Source organism: Sodiomyces alcalophilus (genome assembly GCF_042370955.1).
Source record: "Sodiomyces alcalophilus JCM 7366 unplaced genomic scaffold ACRALscaffold_7, whole genome shotgun sequence".
In the NCBI taxonomy this organism is placed as follows: Eukaryota; Fungi; Ascomycota; class Sordariomycetes; order Glomerellales; family Plectosphaerellaceae; genus Sodiomyces; species Sodiomyces alcalophilus.
Genome location: NW_027263538.1, coordinates 1,862,469 through 1,890,039, shown reverse-complemented (window position 1 = coordinate 1,890,039; position 27,571 = coordinate 1,862,469). Strand labels below are relative to the sequence as shown.

Here is a 27,571-nt window from a genome sequence, read left to right as displayed (position 1 = left end):
TGCCATCGCATTTGTACTTTTGAGATGCAGTTTTACTTATACGATGTTCTTAACTGTAAGTTCATGTTCTCAACTGTAAGTTCATGTTCTCAGCTGAATCGTATGCTTCCTGTTCAAGGCAATCCTCCCCGAGTCCCCTCAGAGAAGACGAAGAAGAGCACGCACCGACTTGCTAGTCAGGGGTGCCTCGGAAAATCCCTCCAGATTCGTCCATGATTTGACGCGGATGGTGGCGGCCCGATAACCCGTCGAGTGTGTGTCCAAGGCGGCCTTTTGCGCGTCTACTGCGGCTGCCTCATTTGCATGGCTTGTCCAATGCGCACATCTGGAGTCTTGGACTCTTGGTGGAACTTGGGAGGGCCCGGAGAGCCACCTTTGCAGCAGAGCAATCATGTCATCTAGATATGTATGGGCACGGGTTCAGGGTTGGATTGACGGCTCGGAAATGCGTCTGATTCTCGGAATACGGCCGCACGGCGGGAGCCGACCCATAACCCATTTCTTGGGCATCAAGACGTATGTATGTCCTTGCTGAAACCATTGATCCGTCCGACGATCGACGAACCGTCAACAAACCCCGATGTTACTGAATCGGGGAAAGCAAGGGGCCTCATTCGACGGCAGCAGTAGAGGAACGCGTCTCGCCAAGAAGAATGTGATACAGGGTACATGATGAGATGAGCGCAGTGGAATATGACAATTGATGAAAGACAGGATCGATGACCTGGGCTTCCGGCCGGCCCTGACAGCCAAGCCCAGCGCCGTCATTGATGGGACACGCCCGCGGCCCGCAGTCCTAGTCGGCCCACCACCTAGATGCAACGGTCTCGGCACGTTGGGTGGGTATGGAGGGCACTGGTCTTCGTTGTTCGCACATGAAATTTCCCCGTCCCGTGTTAGTCCGGAATACAGCCATGTGCTTATGCCTGGGCTTTGCCAACTTGGGACGTTTGGCTCAGTGGCCATATGTGCAAGTCGGTTGGCGGCAGCATCCACTTTCGACATGTCCGGGCTCTGGGTTCTCGTGATGAAGCCGAGGAACCAGAACTTCAGGTGTATTGGCTCCCCCTATTCACGAGATACCCGATTCTCCGTGTGAGCACGTTTCGGGTCATGATGATACCTGCGTGGAGCTTTGATGAGTGCCAAGGAGTGTGGAATGGGCAGAGCGTTGTTTTGCCGTCATGAGTTTTTCATTACCGTAAACTAGCTCAGGTCGAGAGAGATTAAAGATTAGCACTGCATGGAGCGGCTCGACATGTTGTCGTCTCTAAAGGTCCCGCCTTTGTCAATCGAGTAGCAGCCGTCTCCCCGTTCGGGCTTTTAATCAACATTGAAGCCTTCGGAGATTTGTTCACCTTGCCAACTATCGGGTAGCCTTGCAGGTTGGCTCCCCGTCTGGGATGGCCGGGAGAATGGCAGGGTAAACTCCATCCAGTGACCGTTCCAACTCGGCAAAGCTCCTTCCGAGCTCATCTTCCACACAGATCGTCCTCGCCATATCGCCAAAGGAAACCGTCTCGCACGCACCTCCTGTCAGGGCGCCCAGCCTCTCGCCCGCCAAGAGGACCTTTCCTCCTCGCATAACGAGCTCAAGGTCCTCGGCCGCCGAGAAAACAACCCGGGCAAAGGGGTCGTCGTGTTCCTGTCCGCCGGCACCACGTCCTCCGAACACGATGATATCCGCCACTTTCCCGGCCTCGAGGGATCCTACTTGCTCCTCGAACCCGGCAACCTTGGCCGCGTTGATCGTCATCATCTCCCACAGCGTCTTGGGGGACACGGTCCGGCCAAAGCTCTCCTGCGTGACCATGTAGCCACACACGGCCTCCCTGGCCATGGTAGCCGATCCGGAAGGGAGCCAGTCGGTGCCGAGGGCGACGGTGATACCCGCGTCGAGGAGGTAGGTGACGTCGAGGGTCTTTCCGTAGAGGAACACGTTGCTGCGCGGGGACCAGACGATCTTGGCGCCCCTCTGGGCGACGAGGTCAAAGTCCGCCCGGGTCAGGCCCAGGGCGTGGACGAGGGCAAAGTTGGACGCGACAATATCGACGCTGAGACCGGCCCCGTCGGGGGAGGGGACGACATCGTACGTCGGGTCTGACAGGCAGCGGAATTCGTTGGCGGCTTCGTCGTCCACGCCCTCTCCCACGTGGGCCATGTAGCGGTACAGCTTGCCGGCCTCCTCGACCGTGGTGGCGTTGGGGCCGTAGTCGCAGTCCCGGGAGCGCAGGATCCCCTCCGAGTCGTCGAGGGGGAAGATGTCCCAGGTGGCGACGGGGGACTCGATGCCGTCTTCCAGGCCGGCGACGAAGTCGAGGTTCCGCGTCAGGCCGGGGACCATGGCGCCGCCAATGATGGAGGTGGTGCCGGAGAAGAGGTGTCGCAGCTCGCCCCATGCGGTGGCGTCGGGTTTGGTGCCGTTCACTTGCACGGGCCGCTCCGCGTTGTCCCTCATGCCGCGTCTCCAGTCGTGGCGGTGGTCGACTCGCTCTCCGATATCGTCGAGGGGTGCAAAGGTCGAGTATTCGATGTGCTCGTGCGTGTTGATGAAACCCGGTGAGATGACGGAGCCGGTGCAGTCGACGACGGTGACGCTCGGGTCCGAACCGCAGCCGGTGCCGACGTAGTCAACTTTACCCGACCGCACGAGGACGCAACCATTCTCCAGAGACCCTTGGGGCGTCAGGACGGTGCCTTTGAGCAACAAGTCGGCGGAGTGACGGGGGCCTTCTACGCTGCATCTGGCGCCTGCGGTCCTCACGAAGGAGGAGGCTACAATGACCGTTAAAATGAGGTTCAGCCAAACATGCGACATGGCGATGAGGCCAACAGTCTGTCCTCTCACGCGTCTCGCCAAGTGAAGGATCCGAGTCTCATGTAGATAGGTGGGTGAATGAACGTGACCCTCTCAACGCAGAATGAGATGGTGAAATATGCAAACCACTCTCTTCGACGCCATATGTTCTGTCGGCTGATGAACTTGAAGCTGCAGTGTTATCTGTTTATGTATGGTTGGTTATTGATCTGTTTTCTCCTACACTGAAGCAAAACAAAGGAGTTTAATGTTACTGACTGTCTCGTCCGGGATCGGATTAATAGGTCAGCTGACTGTCGATTGCGTCACGTGAAACTTCACGTGAGAAGAATCAAATCCACGTGACTTTACAGCTATGACTCTGACTAAGCGTTCCAACCGCAACCATTCGATTTCGAGCTTCACACACAGTCATGAGGGGGAACTAAAGACTAAAACGAGCGATATACGAATACGTAATTACAATGTACGAAGTACACACAGCTTCTGGTGAAGCCTCGTAATTTTTCATCCTGTTCTCTCCTCCCTAATTACTCACATCCTCGGCCGTCAACCTCACCTCCCCAGACCGTTCATCCACTCCACACCTCACCACCTCCTACGGCGATTTTCGTTCTTACTACACTGTCGTCACCATGTCAGGCTTCGACACATACAAGGTACCACTCATTCCCATCTTCCAACGATCCCCACTAGGTATATGACGGCCCCCAGCTAACGTCGTGGAAAATCCAAGACCCCCTTGGACTCGCGCTACAGCAGCCCTGAAATGAAGGCGCTGTTCGGTGCGAGGTCCCGCCACTCCGTCTGGCGCAAGCTTTGGTACTGGCTGGCCCAGTCCGAGAAGGAGGTCGGCCTCGAGGGGATCAGCGACGAGGCCCTGGCCCAGATGGCCGAGCACCTCACCGTGACGGATGAGGATTTCGCCGTCGCTGCCATCGAGGAGAAGCGTCGTCGTCATGATGTGGTGAGTGCATGTCCCGTCGCCTGTGTAAGAGGAGCAGTTGAAGTAACCTTTGTTCTTTGAAAATAGATGGCCCGTAAGTATTCAGCCCCAGGGGATTGCAGGCGATGCAGTGTCCGATAGTCGTGGTGCTGTTATACGACCGAGAATGAGAGGACTCCAAGTCTCTTGTTACACTCCAGCTCTTTAGGGGCCGTCACTGATTTCTGTTCCTAGATGTCCACGCCTTCGGAGAGGTTGCCCCTGCTGCCGCCCCCATTATTCATCTCGGAGCCACGTCCTGCTTGCAAGTTACCCCTATTTCCGAGTTCCATGACTCAATCATCCTCCCCGAGACCCCATGCACAGCTAAGATGTTCACGATTGCTAACTCCCTCTTAGTGTAACCGTATGTGGCATGCTATCCCAATGTCCATCATTCTCCCTTCCTGGTGAAGATGCGGGTGCTTACTCTCAAGGCGACAGGACAATGCCGAGTTGATTCTTATGAGGTATGTAAACGTCAAATCACATCCATGACCCCCGTCGATACTAGCTACTGACTTGGACTAGGGATGCCATGGATCTCCTTTTGCCCAAGCTCGCCAAGGTCATCCACAACTTTTCCCAGTTTGCTCTTCACACCAAGGAGTAGGTCCGCCGTCTCTTTCTCTTCTAGTCAAACCTGGCTGATCCCGAGCAGTATGCCTACCCTCGGATGGACACACTATCAGCCCGCCCAGATGATCACAACAGGACGTAGGGCTGCCCAATGGGCACAAGATTTGGTGAGTTGCAGAAACCTTTCCACCATGCAGCCCTAAAGTGACCACCAAATGGTGATGTTGGGGCTAACCCTTGAACAGATGATGGATCTCAAGAACATCGAGGCGCAACGCCAAGGTCTGCTCTTCCGTGGAGCCATGGGCACCACCGGCAGTAAGTCACCCCCGACCATGCTATCGTCGCTTCATATCAGCAGCCCGTTCCAATATACTCGGTATATTGTGGAAAGTGGCGGCCCCCCGTGCTACCCCCTTTTCACTTCTCCTTCAGGACTGCCAACTCACAATCCCTCAGCCCAGGCTTCCTTCTTGGAGATTTTCCAGGGCGACGGAGCCAAGATCGACAAGCTCAACGAGCTCCTCTGCCAAAAGGCCGGCTTCCCCAAGACGTACGACATTTCCGTCCAGACCTATTCGCGCAAGGTCGACCTCGACATCGCCAACGCCATCTGCGGCCTGGGCGCCACCGCCATGCACATTACCACCGACATCCGCCACCTCGCCACCATGAAGGAGCTGGAGGAGCCCTTTGAGAAGGACCAGATCGGCTCCAGCGCCATGGCCTACAAGCGCAACCCCATGCGCAGCGAGCGCATCTGCTCGCTGGGCCGCAAGCTGCGCTCCCTGCCCGTCAACTTCGCCGACACCTACGCCGACCAGTGGTTCGAGCGCTCCCTCGACGACAGCGCCATCCGCCGCATCGACATCCCCGAGATGATGCTCCTCGCCGACGCCATCCTCATCGGCCTCGACAACGTCAGCTCGGGCCTGGTCACCTACCCCAACCGCATCCACGCCCACGTCATGGAGGAGCTCCCCTTCATGGCCACCGAGAACATCATCATGAAGATGGTCGCCAAGGGCGGCTCCCGCCAGGAGGCCCACGAGCAGATCCGCGTGCTCTCCCACCAGGCCAGCGACGTCGTCAAGAACCAGGGCGGCAAGAACGACCTCATCGAGCGCATCAAGGCCACCGAGTACTTCAAGCCCGTCTGGGACGAGATTGACGGCCTCCTCGACCCCAAGCTGTTCATCGGCCGCTCCGTCGAGATGGTCGAGAGGTACTGCGGCCCGGGCGGGCCCGTGGAGGAGAAGCTGAAGCCGTATATGGAGTACATTACCAAGGCCGGCACTGCGCAGCTCAATGTTTAAAGACGGCTGTTTTTATTGTTGGTCGGCCGTGTGTCTCGATGCTCGCTGCTGCCGAGTTGATTTGAAGGGGCATAAAAGGGAACTTGAAAAAGGAGGCGGTTTGGGAATAAGATGGGAGGCATGGTTATAACGAATGGCCGAGTTACATGACGTGGCGTTTGTCGGTTACCTGATTATATGTTGAAAAGTTTGAATTGGCAATTCGCATACCAGATGCTAACTCGTTAAAATGGTGATATCTCCGAGGTTCAACGGACTGCTAAGTCATTGCCTCAGTCAACAGGGTAAGGGTCGTCCTGTTTCTTCACAACCTACCAAGAAACAACACGGAAGTGGTTCACGAGGAGCCATCTTCCACCTTGGAACCTACACCGACCGTACATGGAATAATAAAGGTCAGATTTAATATAGTATCTACAGCAGAAGTGAAATAGTCCTAGCCAACACCCAACTCCGTACCATCTCCCTGACGTGCTCTTCATCGACGCAAGCACAGCCGCACAGCGCCTACTTCCACCTCACAAAGTCCAGCTCCCACCCAGTCTCCAGCGCGACGCCCTCCCAGCATTCCCCTTCCACCCCAAACAACACAGTCGTCAGCACGCGGCGTGCCCTGGCAAATGTCCCGACCTGACAAGCGGAGCACTGGAGGTGTCCGCACTCCCTCGCCTCGTCCTTTGTATAACCCGTCGTCGGACCGTTGTCGCCGCATTGATGGGCAGTGTTTTCAGACGGGTTCCGCTGGTTGGAGGAGGACCCGAGTACGACGCCCGCACACTTTTCGGTTTCCTGGACGGGAGGAAACGGAGACGGGCGAAAAGGATACGTTGTTGGACTTGTCCATTTCGCGGCCCCGCATCGACAGCACTTCCACGCGTTGGGGACGGGGACGTCATGGGCAGTGACGGCGTGGCTGTGGTGGGGCGAACGGTACGAGTTATCGACGTCGTCAGAGACCCCGGGGGGTGTCTCCAAGTCGGTGTCTCTTGCGCAGGGAGGCCACTGGTTCTCGAATTGCTGTTGCGAGAATGCTGTTTCCAGAGGTGGCAGCAGGTCTGAGAGGGAGAAAAGACCGACCAAGTCGGGAATCGCTTCGGAGACCCATGGCTCTGGAGGTGAACGCTGGCTCGATGGGTTGGTGGGATAGATGTTCTCGTACACGTCGTGTTCCGGTTTGGTGATGACGGGCATCTTCTGAAGACAAGCCATGGTTTGATGCTCGTAAGTAATCGGTCGCCTTGGATAAGATTGATGAATCGGTTTTCAGGCTGTTCGACTCTCTGGCCTGGTGTTGAGACTCGAAAGGGGATGTGAAGATTATATCTCCCGGATGGTTCGGACTCGGCGAATAAGGGCCAGTTTTCTGTTCGTCTGTCTCCAATTAGAGAAGGGCACCGACCAAGGAAACACCAAACATCTCTGCGAGTTATAAATATGAATGATGGAACATTAGGACATGCGAACTCAAAGAACGAACATACCGTCTGTTCAGAAGCTCGGACTCTCATACGCACGAGCGGCAAGCTTGACAAAGACTTTGTCAAAGAGAGCCGAGCCGAGTCAACGAATCCCTGCATTGTCCTTACACAAATCTCAACGACAGGGCTTTCTTCACTCTTTGAATGAAGAAGACTCGCCCAAGGTGATGCGCCTCGACCCCACGGCAAGGACAATGGCAGCGACCACTCCGGGCAAAGAGCTTCGGGGATTTCTTTGTTACCGAACCTGGTCATCACATATAAGGAAGACCAGGGACATTAAAGACGCTGGAAATAACACGCAAAGATAGATGGACCAGGTGAAAGGCGGCTTTCGATGCTGGGTAGGGTTGAAATTTCGCATTCGAATATATCCCCGCGGCAGGGGAAAATGGCAAAGGAAAAAGAATAGTCGTATGTTGTTCTCATCATTATTCGCTTATATCTCGTCGTGAAACAATGCGCTACGCTGTACGTATAAATAGAGTGTGCAAGAATAGCACGGCGGGCCTACCGGGGGAGGATAGGCAACGAATGCCCCGCGGTCTGTGGATACCACCCTGATAAAGGATTATCAACAGGTGTCTGGCACTGCTGCTCGCCGTTTCCCTCGTAACCTTTGACCGCACTCGTGATTCTCTGGCTCTGTACGCATCCCTCGACGACAGCCCCCGGACCGCAGCACGTGCTGGTACCGGTTTCTATTTTTCCGGCCCCCTCGCTTTCCAGGCTCTCCCAGAGCTGATGGAGCGAAGTGCGGGGCTGCCTCTCCAGTTCGGAAACGGCCAGGCTTCTGCCGCGTGCCAACCAGTCGAGCATGAACCAGCGGCGTGGCATGTGCGACATGATGCCGTTCCAGACCAGGAATAGGACGAGGGCCATGGGGTCGTTGGCCGCGAGAAGAGAGTAGTAGGCCTCGGGGAGGACGATGGCCCAGGCGACAACGTGGCAGGGCATGCGCGGCTTGCCGCCGGGAAGGCCGTGGACCCAGCCGGCCAGGGCGTCCAGGGCGGCAGAGTAGGTCACGGCGTGGTCTGGCGAGAGGTCGGTGTGCTCCGAGCCGAGCCGGCTGAGCCAGTCTTCTAGCCTGGCCAGCTTGGCCAGGGCCACCGGGGCGAGGTTCTCGGAATCGCGTGCCCAGGCGTCCGGGTCGGCCTGCTGAAGTTTGGCGCGGATGGGGCTCCGTTCCAGGAAGCCGCGAATGGAGTCGGCGAACTGGCCGCCCGAGCGCATGGCGTGCAGAGAAGCGGCCGGGGTCAGGGTGCAGGGAATGCCCATGATGTTTTCGTCCATGAAGGGCCGATAAAAGTTGAAGATGCCATTGCAAGTGTAAAAGATGACGGTGAGGAGCCAGTTGTCTTGGTTGATGTCGCGGACGGCGAGGCGAAAGTAGTTGCTGGCCTGGATGGAGTACTGGTAGGCGAGGGCGTAGTATCGCTTGACGTCGGGTGGGCCGAGGTAGCACAGGTGGAGGGCAGAAAGGGAGAGCATGGCCTGGTGGATGAAGATGTGGCGCGTGGCGAGCTGGGGGATCCAACGCGAAAAGACGTCGCATTGCCTGGGGTCGGAGAGGAAGGAAAAGGTCTGCCAGGCGCAGGTGGAAAAGTGTCGCTTGAGCTCGGCCTCGTCGGCCTTGGAGACTTCGGCAGGGAGAGGGATAAGAGAATCGCGGGTTAAAGGTTGGGCAAAGGCGGGGGTCGTCCGCTGGCCGGGGGGTACATCTCGGCTTGTTGACGCAGAGTCGCCCGTGGCGGCGGCCTTGTCCAGGACGGCAGCCAACAGGCCGAGGTAGCTGCAAGGTTCCTGTCGACGAGAGCAGTTGGAACAAACAGGGCCGATGCGATCACACTGAAATGGTGGTCAGTTGTGTGGCCCTGGCTTGGAAAAAAAGGGGGGAAAGAAAGATAAGGCTGCCAACCTTGACACGTCGTCGCTTGCACTGGCTGCAGCCGCTGCGACTCTTGCCGTTGAAGCGCCTAGAACCTTTGGGGCCCATGGCTAGTATGGCTTCTGGAATAAGAGACGGGTTATTCGTACATGTGTAAGAGAATATATAAGAGTCAAGACCAAGGGGGCCAGACGGCTGGAAGCCTGGTGCGCTTTTTCCCATGAAATACAACCTACCTGCCCTATGATTAATTACCTTACTCCTGACACGGGGGGGCAACCCCCGGTGGTCCGTGGTCCCTTGTTGTCCCTGCACAGCGCTGCACCGAATTCGGATGCGGGTCGTTGGATTCGTGGGTTAGGGCCAGGCGGGATGTGGGCGAACCAACGGGAAATTCCATGTCCGGTCAATGGTGGGGGAAGCGCGAGCAAGCCAAGTGGATAGGAGTCGCAAGCCCAAGGGGGTCGCTGACTGGACGACAGCCAGATCAGGATTGCGGCGTTGGGAGCGTTGGGAGCGAACTGTGGGGCGGCAGTTGAATCCTGGGGCCGGCCGGCAACAGATAGGTTGACCATAAGACAGTCCGTATTTATACCTATCAGCTCGGTGACTGTCCGTCGAGTAGTTGGGTTCGATTCTTCCGTTTTGCCGCAAGGCATCATGCTAAGGAACCGTCTGTGTGTCCCAGAAACAAGGAGACGGAACCATCTTCAACATGGATCATGCAGAGAATGCCGTTATCACGTGAATCTTCTGCACCATCACCTTGTCTTGTCGAGTGGCTTTTGTCGAGTATTTATTTGGCAACCGGTTGATTGCCCCGAGAGTAAGGACTCGGAAAGATGGTGGTCTGGTTCCCAAGTCACCGGCCTGGGCAGCGCCTGCGTAGGAGACGGGATTTCCCGCCCTGAAATCGGGGTGTTGATGGGCGATGCTCACGGGTCACGGCCAGCATAAAGTGGTGTTGCGGGGAAAAGAATTATCGCGAGCTTTCCCAGATGAAGTGCGTCGAGCTGGTGGGAGAACATGTAAAGTAGCCGATAGGGTTGGCGGCCCTTGTACGTACCTTACGAAGCTTACACGAAGTACCTAGGTGGTTGAGGAAAGAGCTATCGGCAAGGGGCGGATCGTGGACGTTACTTTGTATGTGGTTGGATAGAGCCCGAGATGTACGTACAAATAAGTTGTCCTTTTCTACCTTGGTCGCGATACATACAGTATCAGCGAACTGCACAATATCTATTATTACGATGTACTTTGTACGGATACTTTTTCAAGCCCACTCTCGCTCTGTCCATGTGTATGTATCACTAGCACAATTACCGCAAAGTCTCCCCACGATATTGCTGTTTACTCGTCTTTACTCTAAACATTCATCCCAACTCGTCCGCACAAATACACCCCTACCAGGGTTTAATACGTTAGTTTATAACTTTACTCCACACCTCGATCATTCATTAGATTACGCTACCGATCCGTACCTTTCTATATAATTTTATATAGATAGGTACTTAAAGATATATTACCACCGGGCTAATATTAATAAAGGGAATAATAATTAAAGCCATTACTACTTTACCTGCCTTAGTAAACACTTAGATACCCTAACTTTAACCACATATAACTTTATTAATTTTATACTAATCCGTATTTTAAAGATATTAACAGATCTATCAGAATAAGCTCTTTATAATAACCTTTATTACTACCATGCCTCGCCTACCTCCCCTGCGTTTACCTTAAGATAATAATAAAGATATTAAGATCCAACGCCTATCAACGCCTAAGACTTTATGGCTTCGCCGCCTTCTTATAGTTAATAAATCCCCCGATAATATCACGCCTAGCAGGAGGATCTATAGCCCTCCTACTTCGCCTCTGGCTACACGATTTAACCGCCTAGCTAGCCGTTTTATTCAGGCTTATTATCATGATAGCTTACTTCTAGTCTTAAACCAAGAGGAGCTATAGGAGTAATCACCACGATTATAAAAGCTCTCTAGGGATATACGACTAAAGCTTCGGGGCCTCCGGTATATCGCAGGCTGAAGCTATAATCGTATTATAGCTTCTGCCTCTATAACTATAGGCCAGAGGATCACGGTCCGTTAAGTATAGCTTACCTATTAATAAGCCACGCCTTAAAAAAGCAAGTAACGTAGGAAAAGGATCCGCACCCCTATTCGATAGCGTATACACGAATAGATTCGGGAAGATCCATAGAATCGTATATAGTTTTAGGGAGATCTACGCTAGCTTATGCCTAGTCTCTCCTTGTATAGCGATACCGCTACATAGACCACGATAAAGGAGTTAAAGTATACACGTCGTATCCGCCCTCGTCGGATTAATAGAACAGAAGAATATAAACGTAAGCGTATAGCCTTTATAAAGGATATACTAGAACTGCTTCTAATAGAAGACGACTAGGTTAGGCACCCTATTATAATAGCTAATAAGACCTAGGCTATAAACGATCTAGTCTAAAAGCAGTAGGTGATAATAGACGATATAAAACGCCCTAAAGATTACCTATTACTACGAAGGAACCCCTAAGGATAGATATTTTAGGGCTGCTTTATTATTATAGGTTTTTATATAAGGTGTAAAGAGAGTCGTTAAGACTATAATAAGAACAGGTCACGAAGCTGACCTTAGGGGGGGGGAATGATTATAAGATTATTCGTTAAGCCCTCCCTTCCAGGACTTAATAGGAAAACGTCTACTTTAAGGTCCCCTGGCTATCCTCCTAGTAGGTAGCCGAGCCTAAGGCCCTAAGTCTTGAACGGACTCTTACTGACTTAAATAAACCCGTTTACGTGCTAGCCTAGGGTCCTCCTAGGGGCGGGTTCCGTCTACACGTTCCTTAATATCTCTTATCGCCCCTTAACTAGAATGCCCCTAATATCACGCCCCCCTTCCGTGGCTTATATCCACGGGAGCCGGTGTTTATTATAGGCTCGGCCCGCTTAGACCTAACCCACTAAGACCACCGGTCCTTTAGTAACCCCCTCCTTTAAGTAACCTAAACCTCTAAGTAACCCCCTAGGCCTCGTATAGTATAGCCGTAGTTCTTTATAAATAACGGGGCTCGTAGTTATTTTTAGATAAAGCATAACTCTCTATAACCCCCTTTATCTATATACTCCCTTACGTTTATACCGGGATAAAGCCTAACTTACCTAAATTAGTACCTTAATAATAAAGGCACTTAATTAAGCCTAGGGCTTATCCTTTCGGGTAACCCTTAGGTAGCGGTAAAGGGAATTAGAAATAGTAAATAGAATCTATAGGCGCCTATCCTCCTTAAGCGCGCCCTCCGTAATTCCCCTTTACCTATTACTATTATTATTAGGCCGACCTATAGTTACTATAAAGGAGCCGTAGCTTAATAGTAAAAGAGACTCTCCTAGTCCGTAATTAACCTCTTTTACTTTTTCTAGGATAGTCGTAGCGTCCACTTAGATATTAATAAATATAAAGCCTACCTATAGGCGCGCACGCGCGTATACTATAATAGTGCCTTAGACGCGCCCTTTATTAACTAAATAACCGTATCGTGGAAGGCCTCGTGATATATAATAGAATCTAGGTAAAAAGGGAAAGAGTAAAATAAAAAGGGCCTACCTTAGGTTATACGACTACTTAATATATAGGAACCTTCTATTTACCCGACTTATCTTATTATTTTTTCCCCCTTTACCCTTTCTTAATTACCTATTTATATTACTAACTCCGTCGCTATTATAGTAAGTCGTCTTACCCTATCCACGTATAGGGCGTGGACCTATCCTATAGGCTTATTTATCGTGATATATATTATCTTAAGGGTCTACGTGTTATCCTAGCGGTATACGGGTTCGCGTATTAGGCTAAGAGTTAACTAATATTACGGTAGATTATTATTATTATTATTAATATTAATAATAATAATAACACTATTATATAAGTATTATATCCCTTTTAGGGGAAACTAAGGCTAACCTATAGTATTCGAAGCAGACTATCGTATAATAGCGCCCCTATCCTATAAGAAGGGTAAAAAGTCCGGCGTGGCTAGTAAAAATAATAAGTATAGCGGTAAAAAGTCCGACGCGGTCGGTAATAAGTCTACCTAGGTAGCGCCTAAGGTTATTAATAAGGGTATAACTAAGACTACTAGGAAGAAGGCCCGGCGAGCGGCTCGGCGGGCTTAGGCTAAGGCTAAGGTAGCGGTAGCGGCGGCTGCTTTTAAGTAGTAGCTATTATAGTAAAAGTAGTAGTAGTAGCCTAACTCGTTATCCGAGTTATTATCGGATTCGAGCTCGGAATTAAGCTTTATTTTATCGTCTTTTTCCTCCTCGGAGGATAAAGCTATTAAGTAGCTAGTTACGGCGGTAGCTTTAGCTAGATAACCTACGCCGGTTAGGACTATTAAGTAGCTAGTTATTATAGTAGCTCCGGTCACTAAGTCGACTAGCCCTCCCCCTTTAAAGAGCGATAGCTTATCCGATAATACTCCTAAGTACCTTAATGCTTTAAAGGGTGTCCTTAACTATACTGGCGAGGATATCGTTATAGGCGGTGGTGCCGATAGAGCCACCGTCTTTAATAAGGAGGAGGCTTCCTTTAACGGGTTATCGTTATCGGAGTTCGTACCCTTAATTAACGGGTTTAATAATAGACCCTCGGACTTTAGCGACGGCGATAGCGTTATTATAGCGGTGCGTCCTGTTATTTTAGTTAAGTCTAGCCTAAAGCTTTATGCTCCTTATAGGCGGTGCGCTTATAGCTTTATTAGCTTAAAGCTACGTGGCGATAGCGCTACCGGTCCTATTATTATACGGCCCTGCCGCGGTAATAAGGTATCCGATAAATACTATTACTATTAGGATAGTAATAGTAGAGATTATAAGTTAGTACGTTCCTACTTATAGCTATAGCCCCCTTCTTTTTAACCGCTCCTAAGGTTACTAACTAGATATAGCTTTTATTATAGGCGGAGCGGGTAGCTAAGAAGCTATAGAAGATATTAGTAGCGGCCGTGTAGGGCGGCGATAGTCTTAATAACTATACTTTTATAGGTTAACCTAAAGTATATTTAGTGTGTATTAAGATAATACTAATTATATTTATAGCGGCGGGCTTATCGGGTCTAAATTAAGTTACGGCGGGCCCTTAAGGCTATAAAAAAATTCGCTTATAATAATAAGGGGTTCGACCCTATAACGCGTTATCGCTAAGAAAAGGAGGAAAAGGCTAAGGAGAAACGGCGCGGCGCTTTTATTAAGACAGAGCGTTATCTGGCTATTATTAGCCGTTATTTAGGCTAGTTAGTTTAAATTAAGAAATCGAAGTTAGCAGAACTTTATAAAAAAACCGATTATAACTAAGCTTTAGTTATTATTAGGTGCAGGTTAGGGGGAGTTAGGGGGGAGGGGCGTTAAAGTTATTTTTTTTTTTTTCCTTTTTTTTTTTTTTTATTTCTTAACTATCCTATAAATAAAAAAGTCCCTACGGGGTATAATAACGCTATTAACTAATACTATCCTTCCGATTATAATATTCCTTAATAAGCGTGTCGGGGAGGTATCTCCGCGGCTCCTATATATTATATTTATATCCGTAATCGGTCCACTTAATAAGGTATTCACGCCTATTACTATTATAATAATAGGCTAGGACCTCTTTAACTTTATATTTATCGGACTCCTAGGGCTTAACCTCTATATCCGCGGGTATAGGCGACTTACTATCTCGGGACTTTTATAGTTTAAGGAGGGAGATTAGGAAAACGTTATAAATCTTTATAGACTCCGGGAGTTATAGCTTATAGGCGAGCCTATACTATCCTATTATAGAGGTGATCTTATAGGGGCTAAGGAACTTATTTAATAACTTCTTATTAGGGCGGCGCTACTTAATATTCTTCGCGGATAATAGTATATAATCCCCTGCCTTAAAACGCTAGCCTACGCGGCCGGTATTATAGTACTTCTTATAGGTGGTTTAGGCCTTCTTTATAAAGACCTTTATAGCTTTACGATTTGATATAAGGTGCTTTACCCTTTATTTAGCTACTATAGCGCGGACCTCGCCTAACTTATATATCTATATATTATAAGGCCTGCGCGGGTTAAAACCTATTAACGCGATAAAAGGCGTTTACCGGATAGCCGAATACTATACGGTGTTATATATAAACTATACTAGGGGCAGTTAGTTTACCTAGTCGTCCTGCTATAAGGAATAAAACGCCTATAAAAAGTGCTTTAGGTTCTGATTCTAGCGCTCCGTCTAACCGTCTATTTAGGGGTGGAATATAGTGGATAGCCTCCTTATAACGCCTAGGAGGCTATATAAAGTGGTCCAGAACTTATTAGTAAATAAGGACCTATAATCCGAAATAATACTATTAGATAATCCGTAGAGGCTAAAAACGTGCACCTATAGGATATAAGCCAGACCCTTAGCTATTAGGGCGCTGCTATAAGGGATATATAACGCGTACTTAGTATACCGATATACTATAACCAGGATAGCGTCCCTTTTTTTACCTTAGGACGTTATAGGGGGGAGACCCGTTATAAAATCCATTAAGATCTCTTAAAACGGTTATTCGGGTATAGGCAGAGGTGCTAGGTACCTAAAGGGCTTATGCTAATAAGGCTTAGTCCTTTAACAGATCCTATAAGTAGGCACGAACTTCTTAACGTCTCGTAAAAGGTACTCCTAGTAGTAGGACTTAGAAATCCTCTTAATAGTTTAGCCTAACCTAGGGTGGCCTATAGTAGGCTTATTATAAAAAGCTTAAAGGACCTTATCGCGTAAACCTAGCTAGTTTAGGACGTAGAGATAGTCCCTAAAGTAGACCGCACCTTAACTATTATAGGACTAAGGGTCCGATAGGTTATTTTTCGCTACTAAGGAGATATAAAAGGGATCGTCCTTCTAAGTAAAAATAACTTCGTTTTTTAAACTAGCTAGACCCGAGGGCTTAGGTATACCTCGGGACCTTAAAAGGCCGATTATAAACTTCTTAGTAAATCCCTTAACGGGTTTCTGCCGCTCCGCTTTAAGATCCGCCTAATCTATAGCGAGCTACGGCTTCCTTAATAGTCTATCCGCAGGGTTCTAAGCGCCTAGGTAGTAACGAATCTTAAAATTAAAGCTAGAAAGCTCTTTTAGCTAATAGGCGTGTTAAGGTTTAATTTAAGGCTTATTTAATAGATACTAATAGTTTAAGTGGTTAGTTAGTACCTTTATAGGGGTCTAACTATACGCTAGGTAGTAGCGCTATTACCGGAACGCTTCGACGATTACTATTAGTTTAGTATTTAGTATCGGGTAGTTTAGTTCGGGTCCCCTAAGCTTCCTAGACAGGAACGCTATAGGGCGCTAGATCCGATCCTTATACTAGCTAATTATAGCACTAAGTATAAAGTTAGAGGCGTCTGGTTCTATATAAATAGGTAAGGCTAGGTTAAAATACCGTAGTATAGGTACCGACTAAAATAATAATCGTAACTTCTTGAAGGCGGCCCTTTTTATATCCCCTAACTAAAACGTACCCGGTCTGCCTCCTAACCTTAATAGGTCCGTAAAAGGAGTAGCGACCTTCGAGTAGCTTTTAATAAAACGTCGGTAAAACCCGGTAAAACCCAGGAAGACTTAAATCTTCTTAATAGAGTTAGGCTCCTCTTAGTCCTTAATAGCCTTAACCCTTTTAGGGTCTATAAAGATACCCTTAGGGCTATATATAAAGCCTAAGAACTCGACCTCCTATATCTCGAATATATACTTCTAAGGATTCGCGAAGAGGGACTACTCCCTAAGACGCGTAAGGATCTCCTTAATATACACCCGGTAGGAACTAAGATCCTTATTATAGATTAGGATATTATCTAGGTACACGATATAGATAGTATCGATAAGACCCTTTAGGGCTTTATTAATATAGCGCTAAAAGCTAGCCGGGGTATTATATAGACTAAAGGGTATTACTAAGTACTTAAACTACCCGTACTTAGTCCTAAAGGCCGTCTTTTATTTATCCCCTTCTCGAATTCTTAAGCGATAGTATACGTCCTTAAGGTCTAGCTTAGTGTATACCGTAAAGGTTACGAGGCGGTTAAGGATTTCGTGTATTAATAGTAGAGGGGTATAGTCCTTTTAGGTCACCTTATTAAGGCCTTAGTAGTTTATATATAGCCGTAGTTAACTACCCTTCTTCGGTATAAATAGGATCGGGGTACCCGTAAAGCTAAACGAGGGGCGGATCTATCCTTTTACCGTGGCTTCCTTAATATAGTCTTATAGCATAGCTAACTCCTATTCGGCTAGGGGATAGATAGGGCCGAATAGGGGTAACTTACCTTCCTTTATTTCGATCGTGTAGTCTTATCGCTAGTAGGCGGGTAGACGGCTAGCCTCTATAATATCGAAAACGTCCTAGAACTCTCGGTACTACTCGGGGATAAGGCTTTCCGGCACTTCCTTATCTAATTCCTCTTAATAGGGCCCTGGATTAATATATACTAGAATTCCTTTATTATATTATATATAGTTAGGGGGTATAGGGGGTAAGGGATAGGACGGGTCTAATTAGATAACGGGGATTAAAGGACTATTAGGTAACGTGTCCTCTGCTTCTCCGGGGGTATTCTACCTTATACCTATAACCTTACCGATACGGGGGGCGCTTAACTTTACTAGCCGAACTATTAACTAAGAGTTCTCCTTAGCTTTCTTTAGCTCCCTCCGGCTCGGGACGCCCCTAAGGTCGTCCTTATAGAGTCGATATATCTATTCGCTGGTTCGGAAGGAGGTAATAGGGTTATATTTAACTAACTAGGGTATACCGAGGATAATCTAGGATCTATTTAGGTTTATATCTAGCACCTTAAACTCGATAGGGTGTATCCGGGTTTAGTCCTAGCTATCCGTAACCTTAATATACGTTTTAAGAGTCCCGAGGGACTATACTTTAACCCCTAGGATAACCCACCCTAGTTTCTTTAACGGGCCTAAGGGCTTATAGTTAGGGGGTAGGGCTCTTTAGTTAATTAAGTTAACCTTAGCGCCTCTATTAAGCTTAGCGCTCTGGCGGCCCTATCCGCCGCTTAGCCGTATCTCTAACTTCGCTTTAATCGCGCCCTTACTAATAAAGAACGGCTAAAACGGCGGCCTATCCTAGGCCTAAGCCTATTTAATAATAAGGGCCTAGGGGTTAATTAGTAGGTTATTAGGGTTTTAATTAACGGAGTATCCTAATAACTAACCTAAATTAGAGGTTTCTTTTAGGCACTTATTCCGGTAATAGCCCTTCTTATTATATCTAAAATAGGTAATATTACTTTTATAGCGCTTTTTAAGGGGACCTTAGGTCTCCGTGTTATTTATTTTAATTAACTCTATAAAACCTTAAGGCGGTATAGAAGGACGGGCTATTACGGTACGGGCCCTATTAGGGGCACTATTACGCCTACGCTTTTCGCCACGATTATGCCTTAGGCGATTATTCCGGGGTAGCTTTTCTTTATTCTTATATAAAAGGGTAATCTCCGCCTACTAGGCTACGACTCCTAGTACCTTACTATTAGTAGGGATACCGGCTATTATAATCTAATTATATAGTGGCTTATTAAGTTTTATTAAGATTAACTATATATACTATTTATCGGGGAAGGGTAGGGATATCTTATTAAATAATAAGTTAAGCTTATCGATAAACTTAGTATAGGACTAATTAGGCTTTTATAGGGTCTAGTTTAAAAATAGCTTCTTAGTTATAAATATCTCGTGGGTTTTATTATCGACTAATTACTTAGTTAGGAACGACTTAAGGTCCTCCTAAGTAGCACCTTTAGTTTTCCTATATATACGTTTATAGTAGGCACGCTAGCAGGACTTTATTATCTTTAGTAATAGGGTAAACATAAGATATATTTTCTCCGGTTTAGTAGGTTCGATATTATTAAGTATAAAACGCTCTTTAAGTTCCTTAACGAAGGTCTAGAACTGGTTATAGGACTGCCTATCCTATTCCGGGAGCTTTTACGGAACCTTATACTAACTTTTACGGGAGTCCCCTCGGGGTGTATACTTAGAGGTATCGGGGTCCTTCCCTTATCGAAGGGTAAGGAGGCGCTTCTCCTTCTTTTTACGGGCTCGGCGGTCCTTATAATACTTAATTAGGAAATTAAGCTCCGCCGATAATAGGGTACCGGGGGGGCGGCTCTTAAGGTCTTTAATATCGAATTAGGGTTCTATTCGGATAATTTAGGGGGTCCCCTAGTTAAGTAGTAGTCCTATTATAGGATTATAAGCGTCCGGGTTAGCTTATCCGCGAATCTCGAATTCGGGGTTATTATCTTTATCCTCTAACTCGGGTATAAAGGATTACTCACGATTAGCGCCTAATAGCCCGGCTTTAGCTTATTTAGTAGCGGGGGAAGTATCCCGGGTACGAATAGTGGTGGTACGCTTAGGGGGTATCTTAAGTACTGGCTAGGGGTAGTAGTAGGATTTATAAAATAACTAGTCTTTCGAACTCTTAACGGTTATTATACCCGTAAACGGTTAGAACGAATAAAATATTATAGGTTTTTATATAAGGAGTAAAGAGAGTCGTTAAGACTATAATAAGAATAGGTCACGAAGCTAACCTTAGGGGGGGGGAATAATTATAAGATTATTCGTTAAGCCCTCCCTTCCAGGACTTAACAGGAAAACGTCTACTTTAAGGTCCCCTGGCTATCCTCTTAGTAGGTAGCCGAGCCTAAGGCCCTAAGTCTTGAACGGACTCTTACTAACTTAAATAAACCCGTTTATATGCTAGCCTAGGGTCCTCCTAGGGGCGGGTTCCGTCTACACGTTCCTTAATATCTCTTATCGCCCCTTAACTAGAATGCCCCTGACATTTATAGGGCGTATTAAGGGGCCTTTTTTTATCTGGCCTTAAGAATACGGAGGCGTTAACGGGGACGGGTTCGTTAATTTTATCTACCCTAGGATCCTATGCTTTATAGAAGAACGCCTACTATATAAGATATATTAGCACGATAACGCCCCCTCCCACCGATTAAGAACGGTTAAACAGTGGTTTTAAGATAACGATATTATCTTAATAGACTATCCGCCTTACTCTCCTAACCTGGCTCCTATAAAAAACGTTTAGTTCGTTATAAAGAGCTGGATTAATCGTTAATATCCAGAGCTTTACTGGATAGGCAGAGAGGAATTAAAAGCAGCTATTAAAGCAGCTTAGGAGGTAATTAACAGAGACTTCTTAGAAGTCCTAGTTCGTTTAATACCTTATCGCCTTTAATAGGTAATTAAGAGGAATAAAGATAACACAGATTATTAACTATAGTATTAAGGGAATAGAATCAGATTTTTATATAAGTATAGGTACTTAATTTTACTAGGTAATACTATATAAAAGTAAGTACCTATACCTAGGTAGGTCACTACTTCTTATTATCCAGTTATATAAGGGAAGTAGGGCTTATACACGAGCTAACCTATTAAACCCTGGTAGAGGTGTAGTACGTACTCGGTAGGAGACATATTCTTCTGGTGCCTTGCAGAGGGAGAGACGTTCCTCGATTCTAGGTACTTGCATAAGATATGTATATCCCAACCCCGCATCTTCCCGCCTCTTTGTCTCCCTTCTTCAAGCCCCGACCAACACACCATCTTAATTATCCGTTCGACAAAAAGACGAGTCCGCAAGCCAAGCGACGCAGCTTATTTTCTCGACGAACACCAAGACGGGATACCCATCCATCCAGACGGACGATCGACCGGGTCGGCAGACTATAATCACGTCGGCATGTCGATAGGCGCTTGCAGTGGCTTGTCTGATAGTCCAAGCCATTCATTTACGTTGTATTTATTCGCCCGGTCCAGATTGCTGAAATCTCCCTGACCGACCAACATGTACGTTGTACTTTGTACTTGGTACGTGATACATACAGTACGTGTATTTCTACCCCTGTCTCCCCGACGCCACTCGTGTCCGTTGCCCCGCTTTGTGGCTGTCTGCTGTGCTGTTGACGAGTCAGTTCCTTCAAGCTCGTCCAACCCCTGTCAGCCGTCACACCCAACAGCGCGGCTTGACTGTTAGACCTCGGAAGCCTTTTATTCGTCTCCTTTTCTTGGAAGGGCAATAGAATGGATAAAATGAAAGAGCGATAGGAAAAAAAAGTCAGGCGTGGAATTTCAAATGTCAAGTCGACTTGGAGTACACTCCTCGTAATTACAACTAATCACACCTAATTCAGGTACGGTACGGCACTGGACTATGAAATTACAGACACGAGACACGGGGAATTTCGTACCTATTCTTGTCGCGCATTCTACGTGTACAATGTACATTGTACTTCCTTCGTACAGCACACAAAGTACTGGGATCCACCACCAGCTATCACTTGGAATACCGGTATCCCGGAGAACCCTGTCTGGTATCTGGCATAGGCCTTACCCTTTTGGGATAGGTTGCCAAGGGATATTTTCGCATATGAAATTGGACTCTGGGCACAGGGTCTCGGTATATCATAGAGACACAGAAGGGATAAACTCGTGTACTAAGTGAGTAGGAGGATTCGTAAATAATAGAAATACATATATATTATAAGAGATTTCTAAAGCCCTTCCCTCGACCAGTACAGCTATCCTTCATTTTCATGTCCTGTGAAGTAAAACTGCTGAGTCTATAGCCACTGCCCGGCACCTGCTGGTTTAAGGGCGGTGGTGGCTTAAAGATCGGGGGCAGGCCTGTATATCTACTACTACGTCCTGGGAGGTATATGCTAGGTACCCTACCACTCTATTTGGCTAGGAGGATACCCGAGAGATACTTAATAGTACCTACCTATCATATCATAACTCGACCCTGACGACTCTACGATGTACCGGGACCTTACGCTCAGAGTCCAATTTCGTGTACGAAACATCCCTTGGCAACCTATCCTAAAAGAGTAAGGCCTATGCCAGATACCAGACAGGGTTCTCCGGGATACCGGTACTCTATCACTTGACCGCGACTTGATCATGCCCCTGCCAGGGACCCGACCCAAGACCAGCAGAAAACAATTCTCGTCACCGATAATTACTATTTTATCCTTCTTTTTCTCTTCTTCTTCCTGTCCCTTGACCATATCGACGATATTGCCAAACACTTTGCGACTCTTTTAATTTCTTAATTTTCATCACGCCATTCAGAGCGAGTTGGTCACATTTACGATTGTTTGCTATTCGCCTGCGACCCAGCGCACGTGAGAAAGAAAAATAGCCCGGAAAAAAAAAGACAGAGAAAGAGAGACAAAAAGAAAAAAGAACGTCACTGTCACGAGCCTGCCTCAGGCCCCAAGCCTTTTAGGTCATCGACTTCTCCACACTTTGATAAGGTACGGAGTACATTGGTACATTGGTACATGGGTACATGCGCCGTAGCAAGCTAAAGCTCCTATTCTCGTTAGCGTATGCAGCTTCCTCCCTCCACATCCACCGATTTCTCCCCCTCTTCCCGTTTTTCACATCCTCTTCCCTCCCGAGCTCCTTGGCTCCTTTTTGGGCGGAAACATCATGGACAAGCGGCCAGCCCATCAGCTTCCCTTTTCGCGAAACGTCATGTCGCCATACTCTCCATCTACTGCGTCTTCATACCCTCCTCCTTCATCTGCCGCCTCTGCCTCCGCGTCTGCTTCAGCTTCTACCTCAGCTGCTGCAGCTTCAGCTCCCGCGAACGCTCCCAACCACCCGCCCTACCAACCCACAGCCGTCCACCCGTCGCGTCCCAATCCCCAGTATCCGGATCAGCGCAGATCGGCCGAGAACCACTACTACTCTTCGACCTCACGTCCTCACCCGCCCGACGCGAACGCGAACGCGATAATCCCACCTCATGGTGCTGGTCCCTCCCGTCGTCCGAGCGCGTCCTCTCTTCCTTCTGCGGCCCCGTCGGCGAATCGCACCATGCCACCACCGGCGTCGCCTCCCCAGCCAGGGCCTTCGCAACAACAGAAACAAAACCAACAGAAGCAACAACACCAACAGCAACAGCCACAACAACAGCATCAGCAACAACATCAACAACAACAACATCATCATCATCAACCACCACAACAGCAGCAACATCAACAGCCACACCAACAGCCACATCAGCAGCAACATCAACAGCAACACCAGCAGCAACAGCAACCGCAACACCCATCACATCAGCCCGCTCATTATGGCCTACCAACGCCTAGAGCTCCACCCGTTTCCGTCGGACCGCCCGCCTCCTTCCCCAGCGGTCGCGAATTACCTGCTTTAGGGCCTGTCCCGAGATCGAGCAGTGCCGGTAGCTCCATGTCCATATCTTCCATGCTGGGCGGTCCGCTCTCCGCATCTAGAGACGCCCATCCGCCACCGCCGCCGCCACCACCACATTCCGCCCCATACGGTCACCCATCGCAGACTTCAAACTCCTCAGCTGCCGGCCCGACTTTTGCCCCGGCCATCCAGGTATCCCCCAGGCTACCCTCCGCATCCTCTGAATACCATCCTTTCCGAAGACCCCATACCCCCGATCATCCCCATCCCCGACCCTATGATCCCAGAACGACCGTCACGGCTCCCTCGCCGCAGAACGCCACCTATTCAACGACTCCCGAGGCACAGCGTTACAACACACCCCAGGCTCAGGCTCTTCACCACCGAGCTCCGTCGCAGCCAGACGTCGCCGACTCGACTCGTCCGCCCCATGGTGCGCCTCCTCCTAGGCCGAACAGTCAGCCCAAGTCGTTGTCGTCGTATGCGAATGGCCCGCCAACCCGACCCGTCAACGGTCCGAGAGGGGCTCCGTCCGGTCCGCCCGGGCCGCCCGGTCCTGAGGACAACCACCCAACCGGGGTTTCGATGGAATACAAGGAATACAATCCCGAACGGGCGGGACCCAAGCCCTTTGGCTTCGACGACCGATTTCGCAATGAGCGGGAAAGACGTGAAGAGATGGAGTTTCGGGAGAGGGAGCGGAGAGAACGAACATATTCGGGGGGGGAGGGAGTCGGTGCTCATGGCCACCCGTCTGCCCACCCACCTGGCCATCCCACTGCCCACCCCCCACATCAAGGTGACTATCGTCCGCACGAAGTCCAGAGGTCCCAGCCCACCCCTGCACAATTCGGCCGTCCGACGGATCATCGGGATCCTCGCGACCAGGGCTCCTGGCAGAGACCACCTTATGATCAGTCGAGGGCGCCTTACGACCCGGCCGGCTTTTACCCGCGACGACCGCCCGAGCCACATTCTGCCGCGGGGCCGCCCCCGGCCTATGCCGGCCAACACGCCGGCCCCCAACAACCCACCGCTGACCGGCAAGCCCCAGCTACTGCCCACCCGGGCCCTGCACACTCATTGCCCCGCCCGGCCCAGCAACAACCGCAGCCGTACGAGTCGCCGGATCGACCCCGGATCAACCTCTACCACCCTCCAACCCAACCAGCTGCTCCCAACAACGGCCACAGGAGGCCGCACGAAGAAGGACCGCCGCCTCCTCCTTCGGTCGCATATAATCCAGTAGTCCATGGCGGCCCTTCTGCTGCCGCGGCTCTGTATGATGCTTCGAGGAACCGCCCCGCTGAAGAAGGACACCACCACCCGCCGGCCGGCCAAAGGAACCTACTCGCGATCCATGAGACCAACCGCAAGGGCCGTACGTCGCCTCTTCCCCAAGCTGTCCAGGGTGCCCAGCCGCAACTTCCAGGTCCGGCGGGAGAGCCGGGCATCAAGAGCGAGTTTGGTCGCATGTTCTCCGGTATAGGGAGCGGAGCCAGCGGCATCCTTTCTGCCCCTGCCACCCACGGGCCCCACGCCAACGATCAGGGATCTGGCTACGGTGTTCCGGGCCTTGCCGGGCGCGAGGACGCCGACGGCATCGTGCAACACGATTCGGGCACGGACGGGCCGGGTGGCAAGACGACCAAGGGCCGACGGAGGAAGTTGAAGGATGCGCCCGATCTGAAAGCAGAGGACGACCATAGCGGGAGACTCACCCCTGCCGGTGCCGGTGGCCGCAACGCCAAACGCCCCAGGACGAATCCGCACAACCACCAGTACGTTGATCATCACCATCTTCACCAGGCCCCACCACAGCCGTTTCAGTCCATTAACCCACACAGTCATCACCATCACCACCATCACCACCATCATCATCACCACCCCCCCGACCACGAGCACCTCGAGAACGCGGCCGCCGCCCAGCCGGGTCTCACACCGTTCAGGAACGTCAGGGGCGACGCCCACGCCCCGATGCCGCTGGCGGCAGGTGTCGGCAAAGAGGTTTCTTCGGCGCATCACCACCACCATCGCCACCACCATCACCACCACCACCATGCGGCCCGGTCACAGCTGGGCACGGCCAGGGAGTCGTCGCTAGGCAAGACGCCGGTGAGCGCGATGACGTCCATTCCGCCCAGACCCAGGACCATCGTGTCATCCAAGGAGGTTTTGCAGCTGGTGATGGACCGTCCGCGCACGCACCTGGGCGACGTCCTCTACGAAGTGAAACTGCAGCCGGCCCGGCACCTCCAGAAGCATCCCCCCGACCAGGGTTTCGCATCGACGCCGATGCCGCTGCCGTGGAAGCTGATCCAAGGCAAAGAGAACTGCACGCTGACGGTCAAGGTGGCGCGGGCGCACCTGACACCCAGCGCGCGGGAGGAGATTACGAGCCGCCGGGCGCTCTGGGGAACCGACGTGTACACGGACGATTCCGACGTGATCGCGGCCTGCATCCATGGGGGCTGGATACGCGGCGAGTGGGCGGAAGGGCTGGACGTCAGCCTCCTGGACCTCGACCGCGGGGTGTCGCAGCAGGACAGGGAGGTCCCGACGAGGAAGCGCAAGGAGAAGGAGCGCGAGGAGCAGGCGCGGCGCGAGGCCAACGCGGCGACGTACCTGGACAAGCCGCCCAAGACGGGACCCGTGCACGTGCGGGCGGACCGCGACCTCCACGTGACGCTGCTGGTGCTGCCGAGGCTGGAGAGGTACGCGAGCACGACGCGGTTCGGGATCCAGTCGCGCGAGTGGGGCGGCACGTACCACGGGCGCAAGTCGGTGCACGACGGCATCAGCTTCATGGTGATGGCGATCCGGTGGGTGGAAAACGGCGCCGGGGCGCAGGGTCGGCTGCGCGGCAAGGGGCGGCGGGAGCGGATCCGCAGGGCCATGGCGGAGGTGAAGCGGATCAACTGGGCCGAGGCGACGGGACCGCGGGATCGCGAGCGGGTCACGTACGTGGGAGGGGATGCGGCGGCGAACGGGGAGACGGAACAGAAGCCCGTCGCTGTCGCTGTCGTCGGGGGAGAGTCGGATGGTGCGGATAAGGATGGGCCGAACGGTGATAAGGAGAACCGGCCCACGGTGGGCGGAAGTGGCGGGGCGGAGGTGCGTCACGCTGGGGCCGAGGAGGAGAAGCGGGGGCAGGTTGACGAAGGGACGAGGAGCAATTAATGAAAGAGATGGAGGAGAGGAGAGCCATTGTCTTGGATCTTTTTATTTTTGATTCCCCCTTTCGCGCCGGTTGGTTTTCTCCCCCGTTTATGAAGGGGAGAAGTGGCAGGATTGAAAGGCGACGGCGTTTTGTGTCATGTACGCTTCTACTTAGATTCCCCAGGTTGAGAGGATGGCACAAATCTCTTTTCTTGCATTGTACACTAAACACGCATCTTACAGGACCGTAATTCGATGGTTGTGCGCATCTCATTTCCTTCGCGGATGGGGTTCGTATGCTGGACGAGCGATTCTTGCGCGTAGTGTCGTCCCACAAGACACGTCAACGAGGCATCCGCCCGTGTGCCCCATTATCACCAGGTAATAACCAGGCCAGCCCCGTCTGATCGAACATTGAATACGTCTCCTAGTCCCCTTATCCCCTTATTATCGTATTCCCTCCTCCCCTGGAATAACGTCCATCGGCAAATCTTTATCCGTCTCTTTTCTTCCTCGGGCCACGCTGGCGATGACTAAAAGTCGGTAACACGGCCATTGTAGCTCCAATCCCCCTTCTCCCCCCATCGCAAAGGCTCGTTCTTGGGCCCGCCGACCTCGCCGGTGCGGGGGTTCACGTCGCCTTGAAACTCGGGCGGAGCGCCGCGGAAAACGCCGCCCTGGTTGGGATCCCGGTCTTCCGTCTCTTGACTTTGGTGCTGTTGCTGTGATGGTTGTTGGTGTGTCTGCGAGGTAGAAGTCGTGTGGCGGGGCGTGGATGCCGGGGTGGCGGGGGACGAAGGGGAGAAGGACGGCGGTTGCGAGTCGTCGGGGTGGAAGGCGGAGGACACGGCTGCTTCGCGCTGGAGACGCTCGAATTCGGCTTGTTCTTCGGGGGGGAGTCTTGGTGGGGCGGGGCCTGGGCCAAAGGAGGAGGAGGAGGAGGAGGAGGAATAGGGTCGTAGGATGGCTGTTGTGAGACTTGTTCGGGTTGTTTGGGGTTTGGCGATGATGTGCCGAGGGAGGCGACGGAGGAGACGGGACATTGTGGCG

General features: G+C 50.7%; 7 protein-coding genes across 7 annotated transcripts; 2 read left to right on the top strand and 5 right to left on the bottom strand.

The window, feature by feature from the left end:
• Positions 1-1,089: 1,089 nt before the first annotated feature.
• ACRALDRAFT_1051924 (uncharacterized protein) lies at positions 1,090-2,939 on the bottom strand. The gene has a single exon (XM_071015705.1). The coding sequence runs from the start codon at positions 2,816-2,818 to the stop codon at positions 1,367-1,369; it is 1,452 nt and encodes a 483-aa protein (XP_070872574.1). The 5' UTR covers positions 2,819-2,939; the 3' UTR covers positions 1,090-1,366.
• Positions 2,940-3,310: 371 nt separating this feature from the next.
• On the top strand, positions 3,311-5,933 carry ACRALDRAFT_1051925 (uncharacterized protein). The gene is made up of 10 exons (XM_071015706.1): positions 3,311-3,477; positions 3,555-3,785; positions 3,852-3,858; positions 3,999-4,068; positions 4,164-4,170; positions 4,248-4,273; positions 4,335-4,412; positions 4,465-4,549; positions 4,628-4,700; positions 4,842-5,933. The coding sequence occupies exons 1-10, from the start codon at positions 3,454-3,456 to the stop codon at positions 5,696-5,698; spliced, it is 1,458 nt and encodes a 485-aa protein (XP_070872573.1). The 5' UTR covers positions 3,311-3,453; the 3' UTR covers positions 5,699-5,933.
• Positions 5,934-6,093: 160 nt separating this feature from the next.
• Positions 6,094-6,907, bottom strand: ACRALDRAFT_2054777 (uncharacterized protein; the record flags this gene model as incomplete). Its single annotated transcript, XM_071021719.1, has 1 exon — positions 6,094-6,907. The coding sequence occupies one exon, from the start codon at positions 6,905-6,907 to the stop codon at positions 6,206-6,208; it is 702 nt and encodes a 233-aa protein (XP_070872572.1). The 3' UTR covers positions 6,094-6,205.
• Positions 6,908-7,586: 679 nt separating this feature from the next.
• Positions 7,587-9,172, bottom strand: ACRALDRAFT_1082907 (uncharacterized protein; the record flags this gene model as incomplete). Its single annotated transcript, XM_071019376.1, has 2 exons — positions 7,587-9,024; positions 9,095-9,172. 2 exons carry the CDS (start codon positions 9,170-9,172, stop codon positions 7,687-7,689), a joined length of 1,416 nt encoding a protein of 471 aa, XP_070872571.1. The 3' UTR covers positions 7,587-7,686.
• An 11,565-nt stretch (positions 9,173-20,737) lies between these two features.
• Positions 20,738-21,346, bottom strand: ACRALDRAFT_2036880 (uncharacterized protein). Its single transcript, XM_071020817.1, has 2 exons — positions 21,112-21,346; positions 20,738-21,023 (listed from the first exon to the last, which is right to left on the bottom strand). The coding sequence occupies exon 2, from the start codon at positions 20,922-20,924 to the stop codon at positions 20,745-20,747; it is 180 nt and encodes a 59-aa protein (XP_070872570.1). The 5' UTR covers positions 20,925-21,023; positions 21,112-21,346; the 3' UTR covers positions 20,738-20,744.
• A 753-nt stretch (positions 21,347-22,099) lies between these two features.
• ACRALDRAFT_212402 (uncharacterized protein) lies at positions 22,100-26,542 on the top strand (the record flags this gene model as incomplete). Its single annotated transcript, XM_071023871.1, has 4 exons — positions 22,100-22,146; positions 22,271-22,323; positions 22,412-22,470; positions 22,502-26,542. 4 exons carry the CDS (start codon positions 22,100-22,102, stop codon positions 26,540-26,542), a joined length of 4,200 nt encoding a protein of 1,399 aa, XP_070872569.1.
• A 512-nt stretch (positions 26,543-27,054) lies between these two features.
• ACRALDRAFT_1071999 (uncharacterized protein) lies at positions 27,055-27,564 on the bottom strand (the record flags this gene model as incomplete). Its single annotated transcript, XM_071017919.1, has 1 exon — positions 27,055-27,564. One exon carries the CDS (start codon positions 27,562-27,564, stop codon positions 27,055-27,057), a length of 510 nt encoding a protein of 169 aa, XP_070872568.1.
• Positions 27,565-27,571: the final 7 nt, after the last annotated feature.

Coding starts and splice junctions, on each gene's coding strand:
- ACRALDRAFT_1051924 (XM_071015705.1), bottom strand. CDS start 2,818: ATGTCGCATGTTTGGCTGAACCTCATTTTAACGGTCATTGTAGCCTCC.
- ACRALDRAFT_2036880 (XM_071020817.1), bottom strand. CDS start 20,924: ATGGCTTGGACTATCAGACAAGCCACTGCAAGCGCCTATCGACATGCC.
- ACRALDRAFT_1051925 (XM_071015706.1), top strand. CDS start 3,454: ATGTCAGGCTTCGACACATACAAG. Junction 4,413..4,464: donor TTTGCTCTTCACACCAAGGA/GTAGGTCCGCCG, acceptor GATCCCGAGCAG/TATGCCTACCCTCGGATGGA. Junction 4,701..4,841: donor AGCCATGGGCACCACCGGCA/GTAAGTCACCCC, acceptor ACAATCCCTCAG/CCCAGGCTTCCTTCTTGGAG.